The sequence below is a fragment of the Anser cygnoides genome, chromosome 3 (genome assembly GCF_040182565.1).
Source record: "Anser cygnoides isolate HZ-2024a breed goose chromosome 3, Taihu_goose_T2T_genome, whole genome shotgun sequence".
NCBI lineage: Eukaryota > Metazoa > Chordata > Aves > Anseriformes > Anatidae > Anser > Anser cygnoides.
In genome coordinates, this window is record NC_089875.1 from 43,210,864 (window position 1) to 43,233,575 (window position 22,712).

The window sequence follows — 22,712 nt, forward strand, 5'->3', positions numbered from 1 at the left end:
AGTGAAGACAGAACAACTCCCAAAAGGAAAGCTTTAAATTGGCTATTTACAAGAGGAAAGCATTTTAAAAAGTTTTGATTCATCAGAGCACTTTGAGTGATTTGTAGCAAATTATTATGGAATTTCAGAACAAAAAAAATGGTTTTCATCTCCATTGTAGGTGTATGAATTGCAGGAATGTACATATAACGTTATTTAGCAAAACATCTAAGAACTAAGATTATATTTCAACGAGTTTCCCTTTGATCATATATTTTGTGCAGTGATAACTTTACTCTTGATAAAAGTACCAATTAAGCTTTGCAAAATGGAAAGCCGTTAACTAAGCAGGATTCAGTTTATGTACGCAGTTATTACTGAAGTGATCTAGACTAGCTTTCTATTATTTATATTTATAATCTCCTTTGTAAATGCAAATCTGTCTTTCAAGGCAATGTTGCAATTAAGATACTGGTTAAATGTAAAAGTTACCATTCCCACAACAACAATAACTCTGCCTTTCTGCACAGTATTTTTATTTGTTGTTACCATAACCCTGCAGATGGTACTAATGAATACGTATTGCAGTTTGCAGAGGCACTAAGCCTACCATTTCTTTGCAGAGTTAATTATTTGTGGCTCTTAATGGCCTAGATCACTTCTGCAAACAGGACATCAATTTTTAAATTTCGAAGTGCCTCGGTGAGCTTTTGCCATAGAGCTCAGTGATACGAGAAGTTCCTCTCACTTTAGTGCATTTAATTCAGGCATGCAGGATACAAAGGGCAACACACCTGGAGCTTTGCCTTGGGGGAGATTGTGGAGTCTCCGCCTTTAGAGACATTCAGGAATTCAGACAAACATCTGTCAGGAGACATACATGTTTGGCTGTGGCTGCTAGATGGTCTAGGTGACCCCTTAGAGTCCCTCCTAATCCTGCAGGTCTGTGAACCGAAACACCAGGAACAGGAATGGGCTTCTGGCTGGAGCAGATCTGCTGCTTCACTTCCCAATGTTTAAATGTGTAAGATGGGGTTATGTGCCTGTACCCCTTAAATTGTCAGCACACTGAGAAAGTCAGTCTGGTTTGTAGTTAAAGGAATACCTAATAAATGAACAGTGAGATTTGGAAAGAAAAAAAAAAAAAAGTGCTTATAGTTCAGATTATTCTGTTTATAAGAGTTTCTGCTTTGGCTGTTTCAGGGTTACAGCTCTAGCGTCAGGAAAGGAAGCCCTTTGAAACTTGGTGCTCCCACTCTCTAAGTGATCTTGTGCCTGGTAGTGACCAAATATCTTGGCCCATAGTAATTGCAATTAAAAATGTGGGTTTGAGGCATCAGAGGGTTTGGGCTGGGTTTACCCAATAGTTTTGTATTGAAAAAAGGGGGTGGAAGATGTTGAAAACATCAGCCTTTTCAGTTGCTTGTTTTGAAGCTAATTTGAATTCAAACAGATTGTTAAATAATAATTAATCTTCAAATGGAACGTTTTATTTCATGCTGCACAGTTTTTAGTTAATTCTCAAAATTTTATTTTGGCCACCTTAAAAAAGAAAATCCATTATTCTCAAAGAAACAAGTTCTGCTTCTACACCATTTAACATAGCAAAGATGGCACAGAGGAGAACCATCTTGGGATGTAGAACAAGGAAATACCTGTACCTTTTTGGCAGTTATGTATATACATCTGTATGCCACTGTACACATCAGCTGTAGGTAAGTCAGCCTGGTGCTGTTAGTTGTTCCCGTGATATGCTTACATACATGAAACACTTTATTAAAACCACTCTTCACGAGTCTAATGGGAAATGGCTTCCAACTTGCATATAGTAGAGCATTATGCTTTCAGCAAAAATAAAAATGTTGCTACTGCTTATGTCTTTAACACAGGCAGTTCACAGGGGAGTCCTAAATGTCTTAACTCATGATGGTGGCAGTTTTAAAATCAATAATGGCATTAGAACCCTCTTAAGAAAACTTGATTTACTGTCCTTATCTGTCCTCCTTACTCGCTTTTTGTCTCTTCAGCTTCAGTGCCTCTTTCCCTTATCTGACACTTGTAAATACTTGTTCATCTTTTACAGCCAATGGTGGTTATGACTACAACATAACATGACAGTTTAACTTTTGATGCACTTGCTTCCTGCTCTGTGCTCTCTGTTGCTTTTTGAACTTTAGACTCTGAGGGCAGCTCATTTTGCAAGTTCGCTAATGCACAAAGACACCATTCAGGACCACTCTCTTTTAATAAGTTTGAGGGATTCGAGAGAGATCTCTTGGCAAATATTTGTTTCTAGATTTTGCAAATTACTTTGAAAACATGGCTAGTGAGCTGTTTTATGGAAATATTGTGCTGCAAATGATGCTACACGTGTAAAGATGATTATTGTAAAGTCTCAGACTGTGGGACACATTATTAGAACAGAGTAAGCTAAAGGACTGTGGTTATTGGGTGATTTGACAGTAATTTTAGTCTGAGATGCAATTAATTGCAGTACTTTGATCATTGCTACTTTGTCCTTGGCATTTTTATTTAGTACTTTCTTCCCAAGATAAGCATAAGGAAGGACAACTGGTCTCTTATGCCAACTTGGAAACTATTTTCCCAAGATTTCATGGTACTGGTATGATTTAAAGAAGAGTTGATCCCTAACATGTAATTTGCCTACTTTTTTTGTGTGTATGTTTTTGTTTTTAAATCATGTTCCTTTTAACATGCATGTTTTTCTATATCCTTGTCTATCTTCTAAGATGCTTTCCAGCGGCCTGAAATATGAATTTACATTTAAAGTAAGCCATGGATTCTGGCACTCATGATGGTGTTTGGGTGATGTTTTCTATTCCTCTGCCCTCACCTTCTCATTTTGTAGATGTTTCAAAAAACATGAAATGCAGAACACTTTTACACTTTTTTAACCTTTCAGTCAGCATGGAATATTAAATTGTCGGTAAAAACTAACCTGAAAGCATGATTTTGAGGCAGCAGGTTGGATTGTATAGGCATAGCTGTTTCTCTACATACTAGATAATTTTAGAATAAGCAGAAACTCACAGAAGGCAATGCTGGATTCACTGGAAGCAAGACTAATGCACAGAACTAAGAATTTCCAAGAAAATCAATATTAGTGGTTTTTTTTTGTGTGTGTGTGAATTAAACCCTTTCTGTCAGACTTCTCGAAAGCCACTTTGTGTTGTAGAAGATATGCTCGCTTGCTGGAAAAGGGCACTTCACTGCTCTGGCTACAGTCTGGATCTGTCCTCAGGCAGGGATTAGACAGTCACCCCGCTAATACCATACTCTGTTCAGACACGTCACCTCCATTACAGCTATGTAGCATTGAAAAGCCATGGATTACATGCTGGTAATTGGCAATTTGGCACTGCCTGCCTTCATTTCCTCTCCTCCCTCCACCTCTTCAGTAAAATAAATAATAAAAAGGCAAAAATATTTTGAAGAGCTGCCTCAACAATGTTTTGATAGTGTGATGAAATCATTTGTGCTACCTTAACTTGCAGTTTTCAGACTCTGCTATGCTTTTTTTCCAAACTCTGGCCACTTCAGTCTTTTCTACCCCGCTGAGCCCATTTCTTGGTAGTGTCATCTTTATCGCATCATACGCAAGACCGATCAAGTTCTGGGAGAAAAACTACAAGTAAGACTATTCAAATGTTTTCTACCCTTGTTATTTTTAAAGGATTTGCTCTCATTAATTTCATTTGTGGAGGTATTTTTCTTTCCAGTGATATTCCTTAAATTGTTGTAGGCCTTGAGAGGTTAACCTTTGAATCTTGATTCTGGTGCTTTACTATTTCATAGTTGTTTAGTTATTTCTGAAAGTGTATTTAAACAATCATCAGTGTGCTACAGATGAGGTGTCATGTTGCATTTGTTGTACAGGCGTACAGTAATGAAGCTGTGAAAACAAAACACGGTGAAACTCCCAGTTGTCAGCCTTTTTTGTCTTGCTAGCTAGTGTTAGCAACTAAATCTGTTAAGCCTTTGGCACCAAAGTCAGGCTGCATTAATATATTTTATACTGGCTTGATTAAATGTTACCACTTGGGATGTGGCAGGTAACTCTCATAGAGAGGTGATGATGAGTGTGCATTGTAATTACTTGCTACATCTGATCTTAGAGTTTGACATAAGAATTGGTTGGTTTTGTCAGAATTTAGCTGTCATTCATTTGGTTTCACAAGGACATAAACTTAGAATATCGAACAGATTGAATAAGGACTTTCTGCTCCTTTTTTTTTACCCTGTAGGATTTCAGAGCTCTTGGTAACTGGAGTCTAATGGGTTCCCAACAAGAGTGGTAGAGGCAGGAAAACTCTGTCCTTTCCAAGTAGAGAGAGTTTTCAGAGCGAATACTTAGTAACATGTAACCAGGCTCCGAGTAAGTTGTGGCAGCTGCAGAACAGCAACATAAATAAAAATTGCATTGGCCAAAGCAGGATTTGGCCAGACCTGTGAGAAGTGTTGTACGTTTATCACACTTCTTGTATCAATACCACTGATGCATCTGAGCACCTTCAGGGAATTCAGAACTTGAAATTTTAGTGAGTGATTCTTCCATCTTTTAGGGGAAATGGTCTGATGAGTTTTTGAAGATTTTTTTTTTTTTTGAATTTGACTTGTGTCAGTGAGTGCACATGTACTCCTCTATAAAGAAACTACCGAGACAAAGCCAAGTTACATAAAGCTTCTGGATATGATGCGATTTGTGGAAGGCTTTTGGGGTGAGCCAAGTTCTGTACACTGGCGTCAGATCTTAACAAAATTATTTCTCACACATCCTTTTCTGGGTCAGCAGGTTCATTATTTCATTGGAGTAAAACTTGAGGGCAGGCTTGGAAAAGCAGGAAGCTACTGCCAATCCCACAGACAGCTTTATATTTTCTGACAGAAACCTTGAACCACATTAAGTAGGAAGTGGGAGAATTGAACATCTGCTGCATTTTACTTCAGCTAGAACATTTTAATGTGGCATGTGGCTTTTTTTCTAGTTACAGGTTAGAGAATCAAGCTCAATGGTTATAGGCACATATCTTCAATGTAGTTAGATTAGTGTGGTATCTGTAGGTTATTGTACATGGAAATAGATGGGACGGTTTTCATTTGCTTTCGGTGGTCTAAGGCTTTTGGGACAATGTGAACAGAAGATATTCAAAAGAATTTCAAAATATAGTGCTTGATACTTAAATTAGGGGGTCTGGTTTTTGTCAGTAGTGACTGTCAGTGACCCCTATTAAACGAAATAAAGAAGTTGGTGCTAATCATTTTTTGAGTGTGAAAAACTAATGCTTTTAATGCTTTAAACCACTACTCTTTGTCCTTTCAAAATAATCAGTAACTACAACTTTGTCTTCAATGTGAATGCGCACAGTAGACTGAAAAATTTGTGCTTGGATGTTTGTTAGAAATTCTAGTATATCTTTTATGGTCTTCTCACTTGAAACACAAAAACAACAACCTGGTCCCCCAAAATCTTTCAGAAGTAGTAAACAGCTTTGTAGAAGACTGATAGTTATCAGAGCAAAATAAATGTTTGTCTGAACCTGTGGCATTCCACAACGTGCACCTCACATGAAGAACTGAGCAGAGTGAGTCAGAGTTGAACTGAAAAATTCCTGGGTTATTAATGGGATACAGTAAAAAGACAGAAAAAGATAGGGGAAGGGAGTAATATTGTATTAAGAATAGGGAAATTTCCTACAAAATGCTTGAAATAATTGAATAAAGTGAGACTAGCATGCTTTACTGCCTTAGACCTTGACCGTTCCATATCTAAAAATTCAAAGAGATGCCATGAATGCTTTCTCTCAGAGCCATGGAGTTAAATAGGCTCAGGCACTTGAACTGGAGGGGGAAGTTGTTCTGGTTCCTCCATTGACCTCATCGATAAAGATACTGAAGAGAACTGGCCCCAGTAGTGAGCTCTGGGGGACACCACTAGTGACTGGCCTCCAGCTGGATATAACTTCGTTCACCACAACTCTTTGGGCCCAGCCACTCACCCAGTTTTTTACCCAAGGAAGCGTACACCCTTGGGTAACATTGGGTGTAACCCAATGAAGCATACACCCAATTCCGTGGGTTTCTGATGGGACATCTGCCACTCCAGATGATGTGACCTGGAGCTGAAATTCTCAGAGAATTGAGATGATAGCTTGTTTGTTTTTTCAAGGAGATGGAGGAACTCAAGTGGGGAAAAAAGAAAAAAAAAAAAAAAAAAAAGCTCATTTTGACAGTAAGCAAACTGTGAAATTCCTAGCAAGCTCTTCAAAATTCAGGAATCATACTGTGCCTATTTGTGCTCTGGCAGTGTGTGTGCAGAGCATGGGTGTTCTTCCCCAGAGTCAACATACCCTGTTTGTTTAGAGTGTGCACTTCTGTGGACCTTTCTGGGGGGATAGGGATGGGTGATTTTAAAGAAGAGAAAAAAAACGGGCAATAAGGGGGGAGGTTAAGAAAGAACAACTTGTCATGCAACCATTTTTTACAGCTTTTGCTGCCATTGTTGTTGAAAAGAGAGGGGCATAAATTCAGAAAGCTGGCCTGCTCTCATGAGCCGCTTGTCCTGTGGGAGTCCAGCTATGAGAAATTTTCTCTTTAAAACAAACAAACAACAACAACAACGAAACAGGTTTGATGCGACACTGGGTTTGTCCTGTTGTTAGCTTGGGTTCTGTTTCCCAGTTTGAAGAGTCCTGTTTTACTCTTTATTTTCACAGCTGTTAGAATGATTAGGCCATAGATGGCAGGGAGAGAAAAGGAAACAGCAGTAAATCTTATTTAATGTATAGGCACTTTAAAGCATAGTGTTTGTTCAAATGCTGTTGTTTCATTCCACTGCTTTGCTTTTTTTCTTAAACACTTTGTCTCTCCCCCTCCTTCCTTCCTCTTATCTTGCTTTGTATCTTGGACATGGCAACAGACAGAACCGAGTAGAAAGTTTCCTTTCATTCCCCAGTGGGTCTAATCCCTGGATCACGCGGAGCAGCCCCTTCTCTGCTGCAGCTGTGACTTGTCCCGATAAAGAGCCCACTGCCACCAGCAATCTGGAGATTTCAGTGCCTACACGCCTCTCTCTCCTCTGCCCTGCTCCTTTCTGCCTCTGTTCTTTCTCGGTCATCTGGTTTGGTGCCTATTTTTGGGTAAGGCACAGCTTGTGTTTGCTTTGAAGGGTCTCTAGTGAATTACTGTGTGGTGTAACTAAATTAGTTAAGTGTCTCTAAAGAGGCTGTGATTAAATTGCCAGTTATCTCAGAATGGCATTACCGGATGCCTCTCTGTGTCTGAGAATATGTGAACAAGTCTTTCTTTTCTCCAAGTGCATCAGTATGTTGTTGCTCTGTCATTGTGGTCTGGAAAATAGCTGCTGGTAAGGTTCTTACAGCTGGGGATGGAGGGCAAGGAAGACCTGCCCTGCCTCAGATTTAGTGCAGCTTCCATTTTCTTTTTTCCGGCTGGCTGACATCACTTGTCCCTCATGCACAGCCTACAGGTGGAGTGGGGAGAGTTTTCCCAGTGTGGACATAACCGGGATTGACCCCACATCATGCACGTGTGTGGGAAAAGAAGCTGTGAAATGTGCCCATCTGCTCCCTCCCTCTTTCCCATAAAATAACAAGCCTTCCACTTCCAAATGCTTATTTTTTAACATACCCTAGTGCATCTGGTTTCCCTGTGAGCCGGCTTGTCTGGTACAGCTGCTGAAACCCCTGATCTGAACACAAAATGCCATTCACCCACAGCTGTCTGTGGGTCTTGTTTGGGAGCTGCATGTTCAGACCTTTCACGTTCTCCTTTTTAAGGCTGGTTTTCTTTTCTTTTTTTTTAGTCTTTTCTCATTATGTTGTTTGATTTCTCACATGTTCTTAGACCTCCATAGTGGTGATGTTTACAGAGGAACAACTGCAGCTGATGTTTATAGTTCAGTAGTCTTAGACATTGATTTATAATGAATATTTTCAAGAAAGGTACATTAACCTCTGAAGTCAACAATTACAGCATGACTTAAGCATAAGAAAGCCCTATTTTCCCCGAATCTATAGGAGTTACTGTTTGTTTTACTTCCTCAAATATAATTTCAGAAATGTTGTGTTTTGACTGTGTCGCTGCCAGTTGTCATTACTTAGAGTTCAATCTTTTCTGAATGCTTTCAGCCCCTGGCATGAAAGGCACATTGCACCAAGGAGTTCTGCAGCTCATTGCAGTCTTTTCAGCTTCTTCTAAACTGCTTCTCCTTCTCTGCTAATTTTTGTGTTTGGCTGCTTCTGTTTCTCTATTTTTATAAACTGACCAGAAAGAAGCACTGTATTCCAGTTCAAAGATGTTACAGTACTGAGGTTACAGATCCTTTGTTATCAGTTATTACTCAGTTTTATTTATGTTAGCCCCTTTGGTGACCACAGCTCCTTTAAGAAAGTTCTTCATTGGGTTGCCCTCAGGGCTTCTCCAGGCTTTTATTGAGTGTTAAGATAATTTAAAACTCAGCAAAATAGTATAAAGAAGTTTCACCATGTAGATAAAAACCACAATGGGCACTCATTAGTGCCCGGGACTTACAAGTCGAAACAAACAGGATCAACGAAGGAACAGATTTTAGATTGAATTTTCGGTGTGTTGTCTCCAAATCAGAATGGGTTGCCTGAGCCTGTTCACAGAGAATGATGAATTTCTTGAGTCTTTCTGATGACTGCAAAGGGATTTAGATCCTTGAACGCCCAGCCTAGCTTGGTACTAGAAGATACTTTGGCCTGCCCATGGGTACAGCCTTTCTGCTGATGGCGGTGGCTCTCCCCACCTGGCAGTGACGCAAAAGCTGAAGCATTAGCAGGTTGCTGCAATTTTTCCTTCATTACTCTTCCCTTATAACTGGAAAATTTCCCCATGTTTTTGGGAAAAAAAAAAAGAAATGCTTCTCTCTTGAAACTTTGAGTATAAATTGCTCTCTGGGAAGTTGCGCCCTGTTCTCCAGACACATGCGTGGTCATGGTTCTGGCACTGGGGAGAGAATAGAGAAAAACAAAACATTTGAATGACAAGGAACATCTTTGACTATACTTCAGTCTTAGCTCTTCATGAGCACTATGAAGTTGCTTGTTACTCATCGGACTTCCTCATCTGATTGTCTTCTCAGGACCCTTCCTTCTTTCTTCCCTGCTGTTGTACCTGTGTGATATACATTTTCACATTGCACACCATCAGCACTGTCACCGGACTTGTACCTACAGCACTGGCTTGGTCTTTAATACCCTTCAGTGGATGTGCAGGGCTTTGAGGTGCTGCTTCAGGTAAAGCCCCAGGCTAAAAGAAGTCCTGCTAGAAATCGTGTCCCCCTCCGTGTCTTGAACTATCATCTCCCCCTTAGCAAGTGTCCTTGTGTGTGTGTGTATGCCCTTTTGGCCACTTGCTGTAGCACAGATGTAGGCACGTGTCCTCTCCAAACCAGCCTTACTACTTGACTCCACAACTAGAGTCACAACTATCTGGGAAAAGACAGGTGAGGAAAAATGGAGCCTTTAGCCAAATAGAACTGGCATTAAAATAAGTGTTTTCTAAGTTGCCAGGAGTTTTACACACAAGGGAGGCTATACAAAATTCAAAGCTGTATTTTGACTGTTTGGCAGTATCTCTTTAACTGGTAACATCTCCTCTTCTCAAATTTTGCCTGTGGCAGTCAATAAAACAAATTGAGGCTAATTGAATAGGAGCCATATGTGTGATAATTAATTGGGAGTGCATTCTGATTCAGTGCTCTGTAGTTCCCTGCCGAGTTAAAGATGCATTCACAACTCCAGTTCACTGAATCATTCTAAGAGGACAGAATAAAGACAGAAGGGAGGCATCAGAGAGAGAATGCATGCTGAGGCCATGCAGGAACGCAAGCAGAGATCAAAACCACAAGCAGGATAAATGAAAAGGGAAAGGGATGGGCAAAGAAGCAAAATGCATGCAGTAGAGAGGATAGTGCAACAGACATTCATAATCAGGAAGTCAGACCTATGAAGAAAAAAAAAATCATGAGAACAATAGAAGACGACTTTGAGAGATATTTGGAAAGGAAAGCAGGAACAGGGCAGAAGGGAATAGACTCATAAATCAGAAATAGGAAGCAATATTTTAAGGGCTTGTATGGATATACAGTGGCACTACATTTTTATAAGCTATTCTTCTAATGCTTAGCTTCCAAATTATGTAAATCCAATGAGAATAAATGAACTCATGGAATTTCTGTCATGTTGAGTATTGGAAACCTGTTGAAATGTATTTACTGAATTTCAATAAGAATAAGTGTTCTCAGAAAGTGTTCATCCTATTCACTTGGATAATGTAGATTGTCTCCTGTTTTAGATTTAACTGAATAAAATGTTTAGGGGCAAGCTGAGGTTAGGAGCAGTAAACTCAAACCTTCCTTTCAAGAAGATGCTTACTCAACCAGCTTTTGTCAAGATGTAAAGATGGGAAAAGCTGAGATCACAGAGGAGATGTTCAGCAGGAATGTAACCATTGAAACTGAGGTGATGTGCTAGTTGTGTACAGATTGCAGCAGGGAATAATTCATGCTACGACTTGCTCAAGTCCTGGTTGTGTCCTGATATGCAAGGGTATATACTAGACCCAAAATGCCTGAGGGTTTAGAAGAGCAAAATGTAAAATCTCTCTCACTTGTCTCTGAGATTATACAAAATGCAGAATTATACCACCATTGCCACTGAGAATTGTCCCTGAAGCTTTCTGTTAATTGGCAATAGGTAAATACTGAATGAGTGCTGGAGAAATACTTTTTGTATCCTTTGACTAGCAGTATTTGCTCTCAAAATACCACCTAGTTCAATCATGTGTTGGAGATTTTTTTCAGTCTGAAGAGCTGTAGGGACTGCCATAATGACTGCTGTAAACGATCAACATTCTCTACAGTCCGTGGAATTAAATATATATATATATATATGTATATATGTATCTGTTCTAAATTGAATTTTGTGCACTTCCATGGTAGTGGTGAGATTTTTGTTGTTCTTCAGTGTGGTATCATTAATGTTTCACTCCCAGGCTAGTGGCGCTCGAATGGCTCAGGTAGCTTCCATATTGTCTTCCTGCATCTTTTGGTGAGAGATATGCATATATGGAGAAGCCCACAATGATCTAGACTAGTATTCCTGATGTAGGCTTTCCTTGTAGACATCATTCCCTCATCTTTGTGTTGTTCTTGTATTTCCTCATATCTTCTTTCCATCTCTTTCCATTTCTACCTCCTAATTTTAAGTAGTCACCTTGAGTCTAAAAGTGACAATTAAGATGTAAGTCATTTTAATATTTTGCACTGAAAAAGCATAATAGCACTTTGTTATCAGCAATAAAGAATGTTAAGCATGAATTCTGAAATACCTTGTTCTCCTTTCCTCCTTTCATGTTGTTCAAGCAATTTGCCTCTCTCTGTGTGGAGTAAAGGAAATAAACGTCTTGGCTCACTTGCCAAAGCAGCTCCCAACACTTTTTTCCTGTCTGATTTCTCACTCTTTTTCTGGTGAAAACTTCTCCAGGACTTTTCTCATCACCTCCTTTTTACTCTTTAGGCCCTTTCAGTTTCTCAAGCTTTTGCCACTTCATCCTCATGGGCCCATCAGTGCCTCTACATGAGCCAGCGCAGAGCCCAAGTGCATGAGGCCTGCAGTGCTCCTGACCCAGAGCTGGGCACCCTTCCTACAGTGTCTGTGTGACTCACAATGGGAAAAGCAGAAGAATAACTCTTACCTGCAGTGCTTCAGATGCAGGTTTTTGTGTGTGTGATTAATACGCTTGCTTTTCAATTAGAAGCATGTCTGAGGTGTGCACAGTGAGGTCTAGCTGGGATGCGAGGTGCTGGGTTAAGCATGGTCCTTCCAAGCATGTCAGGGGCCCAGCCCTCTGTCGCTGATGGCGAGAGCAAGCACAGACATCTCAGTGGAGTCGGCACAATCCTTCCACATACAGAGCTTGTTGTATTGCTTAGTAGAAAATACCTGAAGATAATGACTAAATGTCTTTTAAAAGATAAAGCACCATCGGGCTGGTTGAAAGAAATTAAGTAGCAAGGTAGACAGCTAAGGTGAAAACAGGGGTATTGGTGACATTTTGGTAAAGCATTAGTGAATGTTTTGAAGTACACAGATACTTAAATGGCCTAGCTTACAAATAAGAGTTGAGTTCCCCTGCTAAACCTTTGAATGTCAGAGCATTTAGGTGGGCTGTTTAATTCATGTTTGGCCACTCAGCTTTTGGTCTCAGATGCACATCTCTCACTTGCATCCCTGTTGATGCAGAATGACAGAAACCTTGTTTTCAGGAAAAGCAGGCTGCAGAATAGGCTAAGGTTTTAAACAGTCTCAATAGTTTCTCAGAGAATGACCAGAAAACAAACCAAAACAAAAAACCTACCATCAGGAAGCTCGCAGAATGAATTATAAAAGTCTTTTAAGAAAGCAAAGGAAGGAAGCACAACAGGAAACATTATAGATAATAAAATGTTCCCATGTTTTAAAAGGATCCGTCAGCAAGACAGTCTTTAACAACTGGAACTTTTTTACACCTTAACCCTCCCCCAGTTACCTAGCATGCAATCAAAGCCACTTTTTATTTTTGCTAGATGAAACACTGGGGGAGGGAGGGAGGGAAGGGAGGAAGAAAGCATGAAGGATAAAATTTAGAGTGAGTGATCAGGAAGGAAAAATTGTTTCCATTTTTGAAAGATCTTTCGTTATTAACATGAGTTAAACCTAGGGCATGTCTTCCATGCAACTGCCCAGAAAACCTGGGCATGGTTATGCACGAAGGGGCTGTCAGCCTTTGCTGTTATAATCGTGCTGAAATCGTTCTGCCTTTTAGATGAAATTGATTTAAAACTACTTGGGCATCCTCACACGTCCAATTAGTACCATCATTTTTGCCTCTGGTGTCCTTCAAATATTCATGGATGCTTGCTTATTCTGCTATTTCCTCGTTCACCCCCCCACCCCTTGCTATCTTATCCTACTACTACTGTGTTTTTAATGTTAAGCCTTCTGTTTATAGTGCCAGCAGCATAAGACATTCAAATGGAAACGCTGAGGATTTTTTCCAGACTCCATGAATAATCATAGGGCTGCAGCATGGTAATGTTCCTCCCTGTTAGACTTGTCTGTTAGATGTCATGGAAAGATGGATTAAAATTCATTGGACACAGACAGACGAAGAACTTTGGATCTACCCTAGAAACACATCTCTTGCATCCCCCAGAGGGACTGCTTTTCTTTGTTTTGTTCTCTTTCAAAGCAGAGATCCACTCCTTCACAGTAGGAATTCTGGAAATCTTGAATTTGTGTTTTGGGGCAAAATCCAGCAACAGCAAGGCAGATTGTACAGCTGCCATTTTATTTCCATCTTCTGGAAATAAGCACTGCAGTGATCTTTTTTTCCTCATAGTTTGCCTAATTCTCACCATCTGTGATATGTTCCCAGGCTGCCTGAATCCACCTCATACTCTTTTCTACCTTTCTAAGGAATTTTGGAGAGCAAAGCTGGAGAAGACAGTCTTTCCAGGTTGAAAAACGAGGCAGTATTTTTGGACAAGGAAAGTATGGGAAGTGATTTCATCCTTTTGCAAAGGAAGCAATAGTTGCCTTTAGCAAACGACATGAATAGTGGTATGCAAGACAGTAGATTATCTCACTGTCTATATAAATGCTAGATTAAAAGAGCGTGAGCCAGTTCCTGAAATATCTAAGAAGGATGTTGACTTTAAAATTGAAGATGTTCAAAGACAATCACTTGCTCTCTGGAGCAAGTGCCCAAGGACCTGTGCTTGGTTTGCATGGAATAACGCAGTTCAGGAAGAAATCCAATTACTGAGCTAATTATCACCTTGGATGAGTGGTAACAGCCAGATTTCAAGCCAGAAGCCACTGGAGGGAAGCCCAAATCACCCACTTGTCCCAGAAGTTCACTTTAGGGGGTCCTAGTTGACAGCAAAAAGCCCAGGAGTAAAGGCACAGCAGTTGGAGTGTCAGGAGCACTGTATTAGAGTTTAATGTTATGCAAATTCCTGTTGGCTTCAAGAAGGTGCGAACATAGCTTTGGTTACTAATAATTGTGGAAGATTTTTACCTGATTTTACCTAAGTGTATTACCTGACTGAATTTATTCGAGTAAACTGAATTTCAGGACAAAAGTAGTTCACGTTTTGCTTTACCAACTCTACATATTGCCTTTGGTCTTCATAAAAATTTAAAACTATGCTTCAAAATATCAGTATAAAGCTTTGAGTTTCTCTAGTACTATCCAAAATGGTGAATCCTTTCTTATCTTGTGTCCTGAGGCAAATGTTTTCCCTGCTCAAGAAATCGATACTGTGCTTGGAATTGGGGGAAAAAGCCACAACAGAGCCTGGTTTAGTTTGGTTTGTGAGAACTGCGCTGCTTCCTTCCCTTCTTCCTATTAAGGCTGCATTATCTCTCACAGAAGACCTGAAGCACTCACAATTTTCCCTGATTGTTTCATGCATCTCTCCTAAAAGGAAAAAAAAAAGGGAAAGAAATGGAGTCAGAGCTGCATACTGTGCAAAAGGATTCCTGCTAATATAGAATGGAATTTTCTGAAACATTACGTGATTTGTATTGGTTTCAGTATGCTTCAAGAACAGAAGTGCTTTACGGGTTGATAGAAATTTGGAGTAAAGAATAGTATAAAGAATGAAGTACTTGTACTTCATTCTGCCACACTGATTTCAGAGGGACTGAAATCTAAAAAGGAGCCTCATAAGCTTAAAACATACGGGTTCTGAAATCAGTAACGTTTCTCTGCTGAGAATAGAAAATTGATTAAATTCTGTAACGTAATCTTTATGCTTACTCTTGCATACGTTGCATTTGCAGGTGGATGTATGTTAGGGTAGAAGAATTCTGACAACCTTTTTGAAATATAATCATTCTTTATGTTCCAAATTGCTCAGAAGGCCCCCCAGCGTTACCGGTCTCTGTTGCATAGGAAATGAAAATTGCAGTTACAATAAGCTCAGCCAACCAGAGGCAGGAAGATAAATAATACATCAAATAAAATGTTAATGTATGTAGATAATGTACTAATATTAATTACAAATAAGTCTAATTAAGACTTATATTCTCACCAACTGTATTTCTTGCAAAGTTAAGAACATGCTTTTTTAAAGCAAAAATCAGTAGGGAAGGAAGTACAGCGGTTCTGTTCCTCTTCTCTCTACTACACGAAAGCATGTGTGTAGTTTTTCTTGTCAGTGCATTTTCCAGAGCTCTTGGGAACAGGATGGGTGGGCTGCAGAAACTGGATGAAAAGACTTTCTGACATTAGGGACATCGGCAGCATCCTTCTCCCCAGGCGGCTTCAGCATGAGCTTAGAGCTTCAGCTCAGAATCTTCCAGCCCTTTAAGTAACTTGTATACAGAAAATGTACATGGAATCCTAAAGCACCATTACCAGAGCAGTATTTCAGGAAAATAAAGTATGTTTACTGTAGCATTCCTGTTAGCGGAGGCTTTCACTTGTTCCCTGAAGGCTTGGGAGATGTCTTGGACTCATGGTGCTGAGTATCCCTAGCCACCACAGCAACCACTGTTGGACACAGCTTGCCCGCAGTGATTTACTTGTTCCTTGTCTTCAGACTTTGTAAATATCTTTTGTTGCAGGTAGGAATAAAAGCTCAATCCAATGTACCTTACAGTTGCCCTCTATTCTGTGACCATTTTTCCCATGTGCTTTATATTCTACTGGTATAGTGAAAACCCCAGTTAGGGACAGTGTCATTCCTAAGGGAGGCAGAGTTTCTGGACTAAAGCACAGAATTCACTCCTTATTAAGAGATGAGAATGGCCAGGGACTCTGTCGTTGCTGTCTAGGTAAATTCGAAGCGAATTGTGTTTTGATTTTTTTTTTCCTTCCATAGAAGTTATACACCCACAGCAATACTTTCACACAAACAAAACCCTTTAAGTTGAGCTATTGCCCTTAAGGCTCAGAAGGGAAGAGAGACTGATATAGTGTTCTTCTTATTCAGTGTTTTGTTGGCACCTGGTTGATGTGCTTCAGGAGCCATTGTATAGGCACACTTGGAATAAACTGAGGACCAGGTTAGGAGTGTGAATTGCATAATGGTATAGAATGTAAAGATATGTCTAAAAGAAAATAAAAGCGTGTATTTGGGAGAATCTTGTTTAAGAGAAAAAGAACTGGCTGTACAATGTGTCTTTGTTTCCAGCACCAAAAGGTCGGACCATTCCAACACAAGACTGGCAATTCAGATCGAAAAGGATGCAGGTATGGCCTGGGAGTTTGGGTGATTTGTTTTGCTTGATTTGTAAAACGCGATCTATTCACTCCATTAGGACTTCAGCTGAAAAGTTAAAGAGATGCAAAGGGTTTAAATGTTGTGTGAACAAACCAGAGCATTTTAAATGTGACAAAGTGCCTCTTTATGTCATGTGCCTTGGTAAGTAAATTTGCTCTTCAGTTACATGAAGCTGATTAGATAGCTGCTGGCCTGCAAATCGCTTGGTTAGAAACAGCCTTTTTGTTTATGTGGAGCACACAGCAGACATCCTAGCTAGACTCAAAAGGTTAGCTGCAATCAGGAAAACATTCTGGAAAAAAGCAGCAGATTAACAGCGTCCCTACCACTAAGCAGTTTGGGTTGACAGGTATCTCCTGTTCACTGGAGAGAAGCCTTTCTGGTGTGTGGGAAAGGAAGAGAAGGAGAAACCAGAAAATACATAGGAAGGGTTTAAAAAAAAAGAAAGTACATAGGCTTCTCTTCCATGTAATGGTCCATTAAGTGAGCTCTGATCCATGGCAATCCAAAACACCTTCCTGCATTGCACCGGGCAATTCCTGTGAGACTGGGGAGTGAGAGTATTTTTTGACCAGTCTGTGCGCATGGAGAGTGTATTGATACCTGAGCCGATGCTCTCCAGCACCTGGCAGGTCAGGGTCCCTTCCAGCAGAATCTGACACCCAGATTTTGTGCCAAATCCTGGTCCCACTGAGAGAGGCCAGGATTTCACAAGGGGGTTTCTTCCTCTTTCATGTTCTGCAGCTGATTTTATATTTCCACTGAGTTGTCAGAGGCTTATATTGTGGAGATATTTACCTTGTAATTATTGTTGTCACATTTTTAACCTCCCTTTTTATGCTTATCCATTAGATCAACAGCATGTACAAATACACATCTTCAGGTGTAATCCAGGGTGTCCAAGAGGGCAAGAGAAGTGTTAGCAGTTCAAGGCATATATAATGCTTTTTCATTATGTATCATTTCAACGCAAAGTGTTAAGATGTTTCTCGAGGTCGTTCTGTCATCTGATAGCAATAATCTCTATTATATATGCTAATTATATATGTTAATTATGTTTTTCAAAGCATAGCTCAAGCAACATACTCTTTTTGTGTGTGCTTTAAAAAATAATTTTTTGACAAACATACTACAGAAGGTATAGAGCTGAATATGTCTGCATGTACATACACACCTGTGTATCCATACATTTGGGGCTAGATGTGTAATGGCCATGGTGATGAAGATCTGTGTAGAAATGTGCCCACTCCTCTTCTTGTAATGAGGAGCAATTTGTGGGGGAAACTATAGCCTTTTGTCCTTTCTTTTTTTCTCAGTGTTAGATCTGCTTAAATATGGACATACATAAATATGCATGCGTACCTGTACATATGTATTCCTACGCACTCTCACACATCTTCATGCATGGACAAGATGTTGCTTTGTATGTGTATATCTATTCATGTACGTACATTTAAAAAGTATTAGAGGTGAGCCACTGATGCCTTACAGAAAAAAAAAAATATTTCTCACATCAAGCGTATATATTATATGAAAGAGTACAAGCACAAACCAACACCACGTTGGATTATGTGGCACTATGTTAGCATTTGTGAAAGGTTTATTCCCTTCCTCTAATTATCGTCGCAGAGTGCTAATTTTAGTACAGATAAATGCTGCAGACCTCTGAGATTGGACTTTTAGACTGTGACATGTTCTTACCTAGACAGTTGGCCTAACCAATGTATAACTGGACAGCTGATGCTATTTTTAAAGAGAGTGGTAGCAATTCTCACGTTGAATGAACCTTGTTTCATTCTTTTTCAATATATTAAATGTGGTTTTGTTTTTTTTTAAGATATGTGCCATCATCTTAAAAGACACTTCATGGCTAATGAAAAATTCCTGGAGATCTAAAAGAAGTAACTCCAAGTAAATTAATGGAAAGTGTGTGACAAATTCTTTAGTCAGTAAAAATCTCAGAAATTTAAATATCTTAGATATTTACATTTAAGCTTATGTACTGAAATAATATGATTTCTGGTTACTTAAAATCAAGAACAATATATAGACGTTAACTTAGCTTAGTAGAGTCTTTCAATGGAGCTGAAAAATTCTTGCTGTTGTAAAACACAAAGGAGGTAATTTGGTTCAGTCTGAACTACGTTATCACTAATTTGATGTTCGAATTATTGTATTCTTCATAATAAACAAAAGCTTCAGTCCTGATTCTCTAAAGGTCTAAAAGGCATCTAGGACATGCAGTCTGTATAAAGTATCATCATAAAGATACCACCTAGCCAGCGGGAGATGCTTTATGCAGAAATAAAGAACGTAGGACTTTATGCAGAATGGCTTTGTTTGTTTGTTTGTCTACTTAATTAACAAACGTGTACTGTTCTGGTTACAGGAAATGACGACAATAATCTCAACTCCATTTTTTATGAGCATTTGACAAGATCCCTGCAGGAGTCTCTTTGTGGAGATTTGATTCTGGGCCGCTGGGGAAACTACAGCACAGGAGACTGTTTTATTCTGGCATCAGATTATTTAAATGCCTTTGTGCACTTGATTGAAATTGGAAACGGCCTGGTCACCTTTCAGCTTAGAGGGCTGGAATTTCGAGGTAAGGATCCCTGATGATTTAAGTAACAACAAAAACTGCAGCAAAAACTGTCTGCCTTTCTTAACCCATCACAGCTCTGTAGTGGAGTTTAAGGGTATTTTCTCTCTTTCTTTTTGTAGATATTTGTCTGTGTCTAAAGGCTCTGTATTTCTTTCTATCATTATTTGAATGACTGTTTTGAAACCTAGATATTAAGAAATTTAGAGTCATGTTCTGCAGTATCATAAGATGTTCAGAAACGTATTTCTATGGTCATGGATCTTTTAAGTTACACTCAGTCATGTATTAAGATTATTTCTCTCCTTCCATAACCATGAAAACTGAAGTTGCTCTTAAGTTGTTCAACTTCCACCCAAACTGGTCTTTGAAAAAATACCAAATATCATAATGACTCTTCTCACAGAAATTATCCCATGTGAGATTATGCAAGATGCTGGTGGTGAGATGGTCTCCATCACAGTGGACCAGGCGGGGAGAAGCAAATGAATCAGGGCTTCATTTCTCTTTTATTTAGGAAGATCTGACTTCAGCTGTTCAATATGTTCCTCTGTCAGGGCTCTCTTCTTTAGGAAAAGATGACTGCATTCCTCTTCCTAGATGTTGTGGTATTTGTGAGGTCAGTTGCTCATAGTATCATGCTCGTGTCCTTTATTATGTTGTTCTGCATAAAGTAGGGAGAAAAATGAAAGTAAACCCACAAAGCTTTTAAACAGTTTTTAAATTCACTTCATGCTATACACAGTGGTTGTGTTTGTTGCTTGGGTTTGTAACCTTTCAAAGATACCACTTTGCGATCGCAGATGCCAGGAGTTTTCAAATGCTAGAATAAACAGCTTCCCAGGCTCAAGGGCTGAGCATCTAATGGGCGACATGCAGAGGAGTGTATAATCAAGGCAACTTTTCAGCAAGGTTGAGTATGAGAAAATAGGAGACAGACTGGCTCTTTGAATGCACTTAGGTGTGGGAGGGAAATAGGAAATAACATGTGTGGGCTCAAGTCTTGACTCTGTGACAGACTCCCCGTAGGATGTTGAGCAGGTTGTGGTATATGCTTGATGCTCACTTTCCTTTCTGTATGCTGGGGAGGAAGATAAGGAAAGTTAATGTGGAAAACAGTAAATACCTGAAAAATCTCAGTATTGTGGTAGCTGGTGAGATACCTATTCAGTACAGAGGCAAATTATAAGAAAAAAAAAAAAAGCAAGTGGAAAGGGAGATAAAGAATTTGTTTATCGGCCTAGTAATTTCTTGTTGTTCGTGATGATGGTGATGTATGTGTGTGTCTGTGGCTTTCTTCAACTTCAAAGGCATCTGTGCAAATATAATCTTCTTGTGTGCCCCCAAGGTATGCAGTGGTGCTCCTGTGTTTGAGATAGGTGCTGAGGTTAATACCTTATAAAGGCCAGAGATGGAAAGTTTTTTTCGGCAGATTTGGAATTTGCTATTATTTCTTTCATGTCCATGCCAGACAAATGCAAATCTGTGTTGCTCTACAAGAACAGTTAAATACTGTGACAGTTCAAGTCTCTTAGTTGTAGTACTGCTGATTTCACAGGCTGATAAATCTCTAAGATAATTGCTTTTTTTTCTTCTTTTTTTTGAAGACAGTTTTAGTCAATCTGTCATTTTGGTGCCTCTTAGGTTACTCAAAGTACAATTCTTTATGGAAACTTTGTGAAGTTAGAAAATGTTTAATTCGTTTCTGTAGATCTGAAAATAAAAGTGACTTCCAGGATGGTCTAAAAAGTGATGTGTCTTGGAAAATGTTGGCATTAAGTTTATTTTTGTTGGGATTTTGAGTAAACAGGACAATGCACATTTCCTTTATCATCCATCCTGATTTCCCCAAATTATCTTTGCTCATCATCTTTTTGTGTTAAAATAGTTCATTATAGGGTTTGAAACAAAAGAAATCTCACTTCCATGCTTAAATTGTAAGAGTTTTTTCTTTGTGCAGTTGCCACCTCCTGCTGAGTCCTTCTCCTTCATCACCACCCCCATGCAGTTTAAGAAAAGTAAATCTTGCAAATATAGATGAAAAATATGAGAAGATGCTCAAATCACATTCTGGCTAGATAAAAAGCAGGCAGGCTTAATGAGCTGAAAGTTGAGTAGTGAATAACTGGATAGGTTTGTTGCAAGGAGGACTTTGACTTTGGGACAGCTTGAATCATTATCATTTGATTCATTACCAGGTGCCATTTTGTGTCTGAGTCTGAGAGCAAAGCTCCAAAATTGTAGTGTGCCACCTGTCAAGTGTGCCACCTCTGTATTCCCTAAAATCAGAGTTTCTGCAAACAAATGGTTCTGAAAATTGACATTTCCATGCCGATTGCCTAACAGTGCCTCTCTTTCTGAGCAGATCTAACATGTCTGCTCTCTGCAGCAGGTCTTTAAATTCAGCCTGCGCTGAGCCTCTGCAGCCTGTCATGTGTCTCAGGTTGCCTTTTGGAGCCAGTTGAGTTCTTCTCATGAATATTCCCCTCCCCAGGCTCTCATGTTCCTCAGGAGAGGGTCGGCAGCCTTTGAGGGAGCATTTTGACTGAGCATTCAAAGGACATGGATCCACAGGACCAGCAAAGCAGCAGCAAACATGAACCAGGAAAGCACAGACAAATTACTGAGGGGGGTAGAGGAGGAGAGGAGTGGCAAAAATGAAAATGAAAATCTCACCTAGACTACAAGAAAAAAATGTATGATTATTTTTTGTCCTCGTGGACGTGATAAGTATGCGAAGATTTCTCTGTCTTTCAGAATATTTTCTCAAGATAGAGAAGGATATATTGGGAAGAGAAAGTTGGGTGTCTGAAGATTCAGATTACATTGTAAACAAAAAAAACACTAATAGGATGGAATAATGGAAGATACCTGAGGAGAGAACAGCTTGAACGAGTAGCATTGGACATGTAAGAGTAAACCCCTCAGGACCATGCAGAGTAGGTGCCAGAGAAACCACAAGAATTTCAAGGCTGTTTAAGCAGAAACAGATGAGCCCAGAGGGGAACCAGGCATGAGCTGGATAAGATGGATCTGCCTGATGCAGACAGTAACAAACGTTTTGCAGACTCCAGACAGAGTGTGGGCAGGTAATCTGCTGTGTGCCCAGTGGATGGGCTGAGGTGGTGTGTTGACACCAGGGTGTTGCTTTTGTCTCCACTGGAGACTGGTTTGATTTAGATAACTCATGCTGCAGGACTGTGTCCTTTGTGTAACAGGTTACATTCTTGTGTCATCAAGGAACTGGGCTGCTCTAGTGGGGCCGTGAGTTACGTAGAGAAGACAGAGTCTGACTAAAAGGAGCCAGAAGGTCTGACCTGAAGGCAGAAGCTGTGTGAGGGGACAGGTCAAGGGCTGCTGTCAGCTCTGTGAAAGCCGAGACTGAGCAGAAAATCTTCCTTCGAAGGTTTCCTTTGTTCCTCCCTTTGAGCAGGATCGCTGCCTGCTAGGGCAGGAAGTCAGACCGGGCTGCCCCAAGCAGCAGGAAGGACCATCTCCTGCCCCAGCTGGGTAGGTTCCTTCCATTTCAGGTCTTGCAATTGCTCCATGGTGGGTGTGGGGTACAACTCAGTAGAGTAGGGTTTTTTCTGCATGTGGGAAGAGTGCGTGAAACAGCTGGGAGAACTTTGGAGCTTACAAAGCCAAGAGGCAGTTGCTGATAAACACTAGGCTTTCAGTCCACATACAACCACATTTCCTCTGCTTTGTGCATCTCACGTCCCTATTTTTGGTTGTCTGATCATGTGCTGGTTTTCACATAGGACCCTGTTTTCATTCATTGTACAGATTGGT

General features: G+C 39.9%; 1 protein-coding gene across 10 annotated transcripts in view; it reads left to right on the plus strand.

The window, feature by feature from the left end:
- PCNX2 (pecanex 2) overlaps window positions 1-22,712 on the plus strand; it is a 159,500-nt gene that overhangs the window by 101,541 nt on the left and 35,247 nt on the right. For all 10 annotated transcript variants that reach the window (XR_010830285.1, XM_066994046.1, XM_048047223.2 and 7 more), the window contains 3 exons: window positions 3,502-3,631; window positions 16,229-16,287; window positions 18,708-18,923. Coding sequence is in view for 9 of the 10 variants with exons in the window: in XM_066994046.1 (XP_066850147.1) it covers window positions 3,502-3,631; window positions 16,229-16,287; window positions 18,708-18,923 (405 nt within the window). In the remaining variant the exon portion in view is untranslated. The remainder of the gene's footprint in view (window positions 1-3,501; window positions 3,632-16,228; window positions 16,288-18,707; window positions 18,924-22,712) is intronic.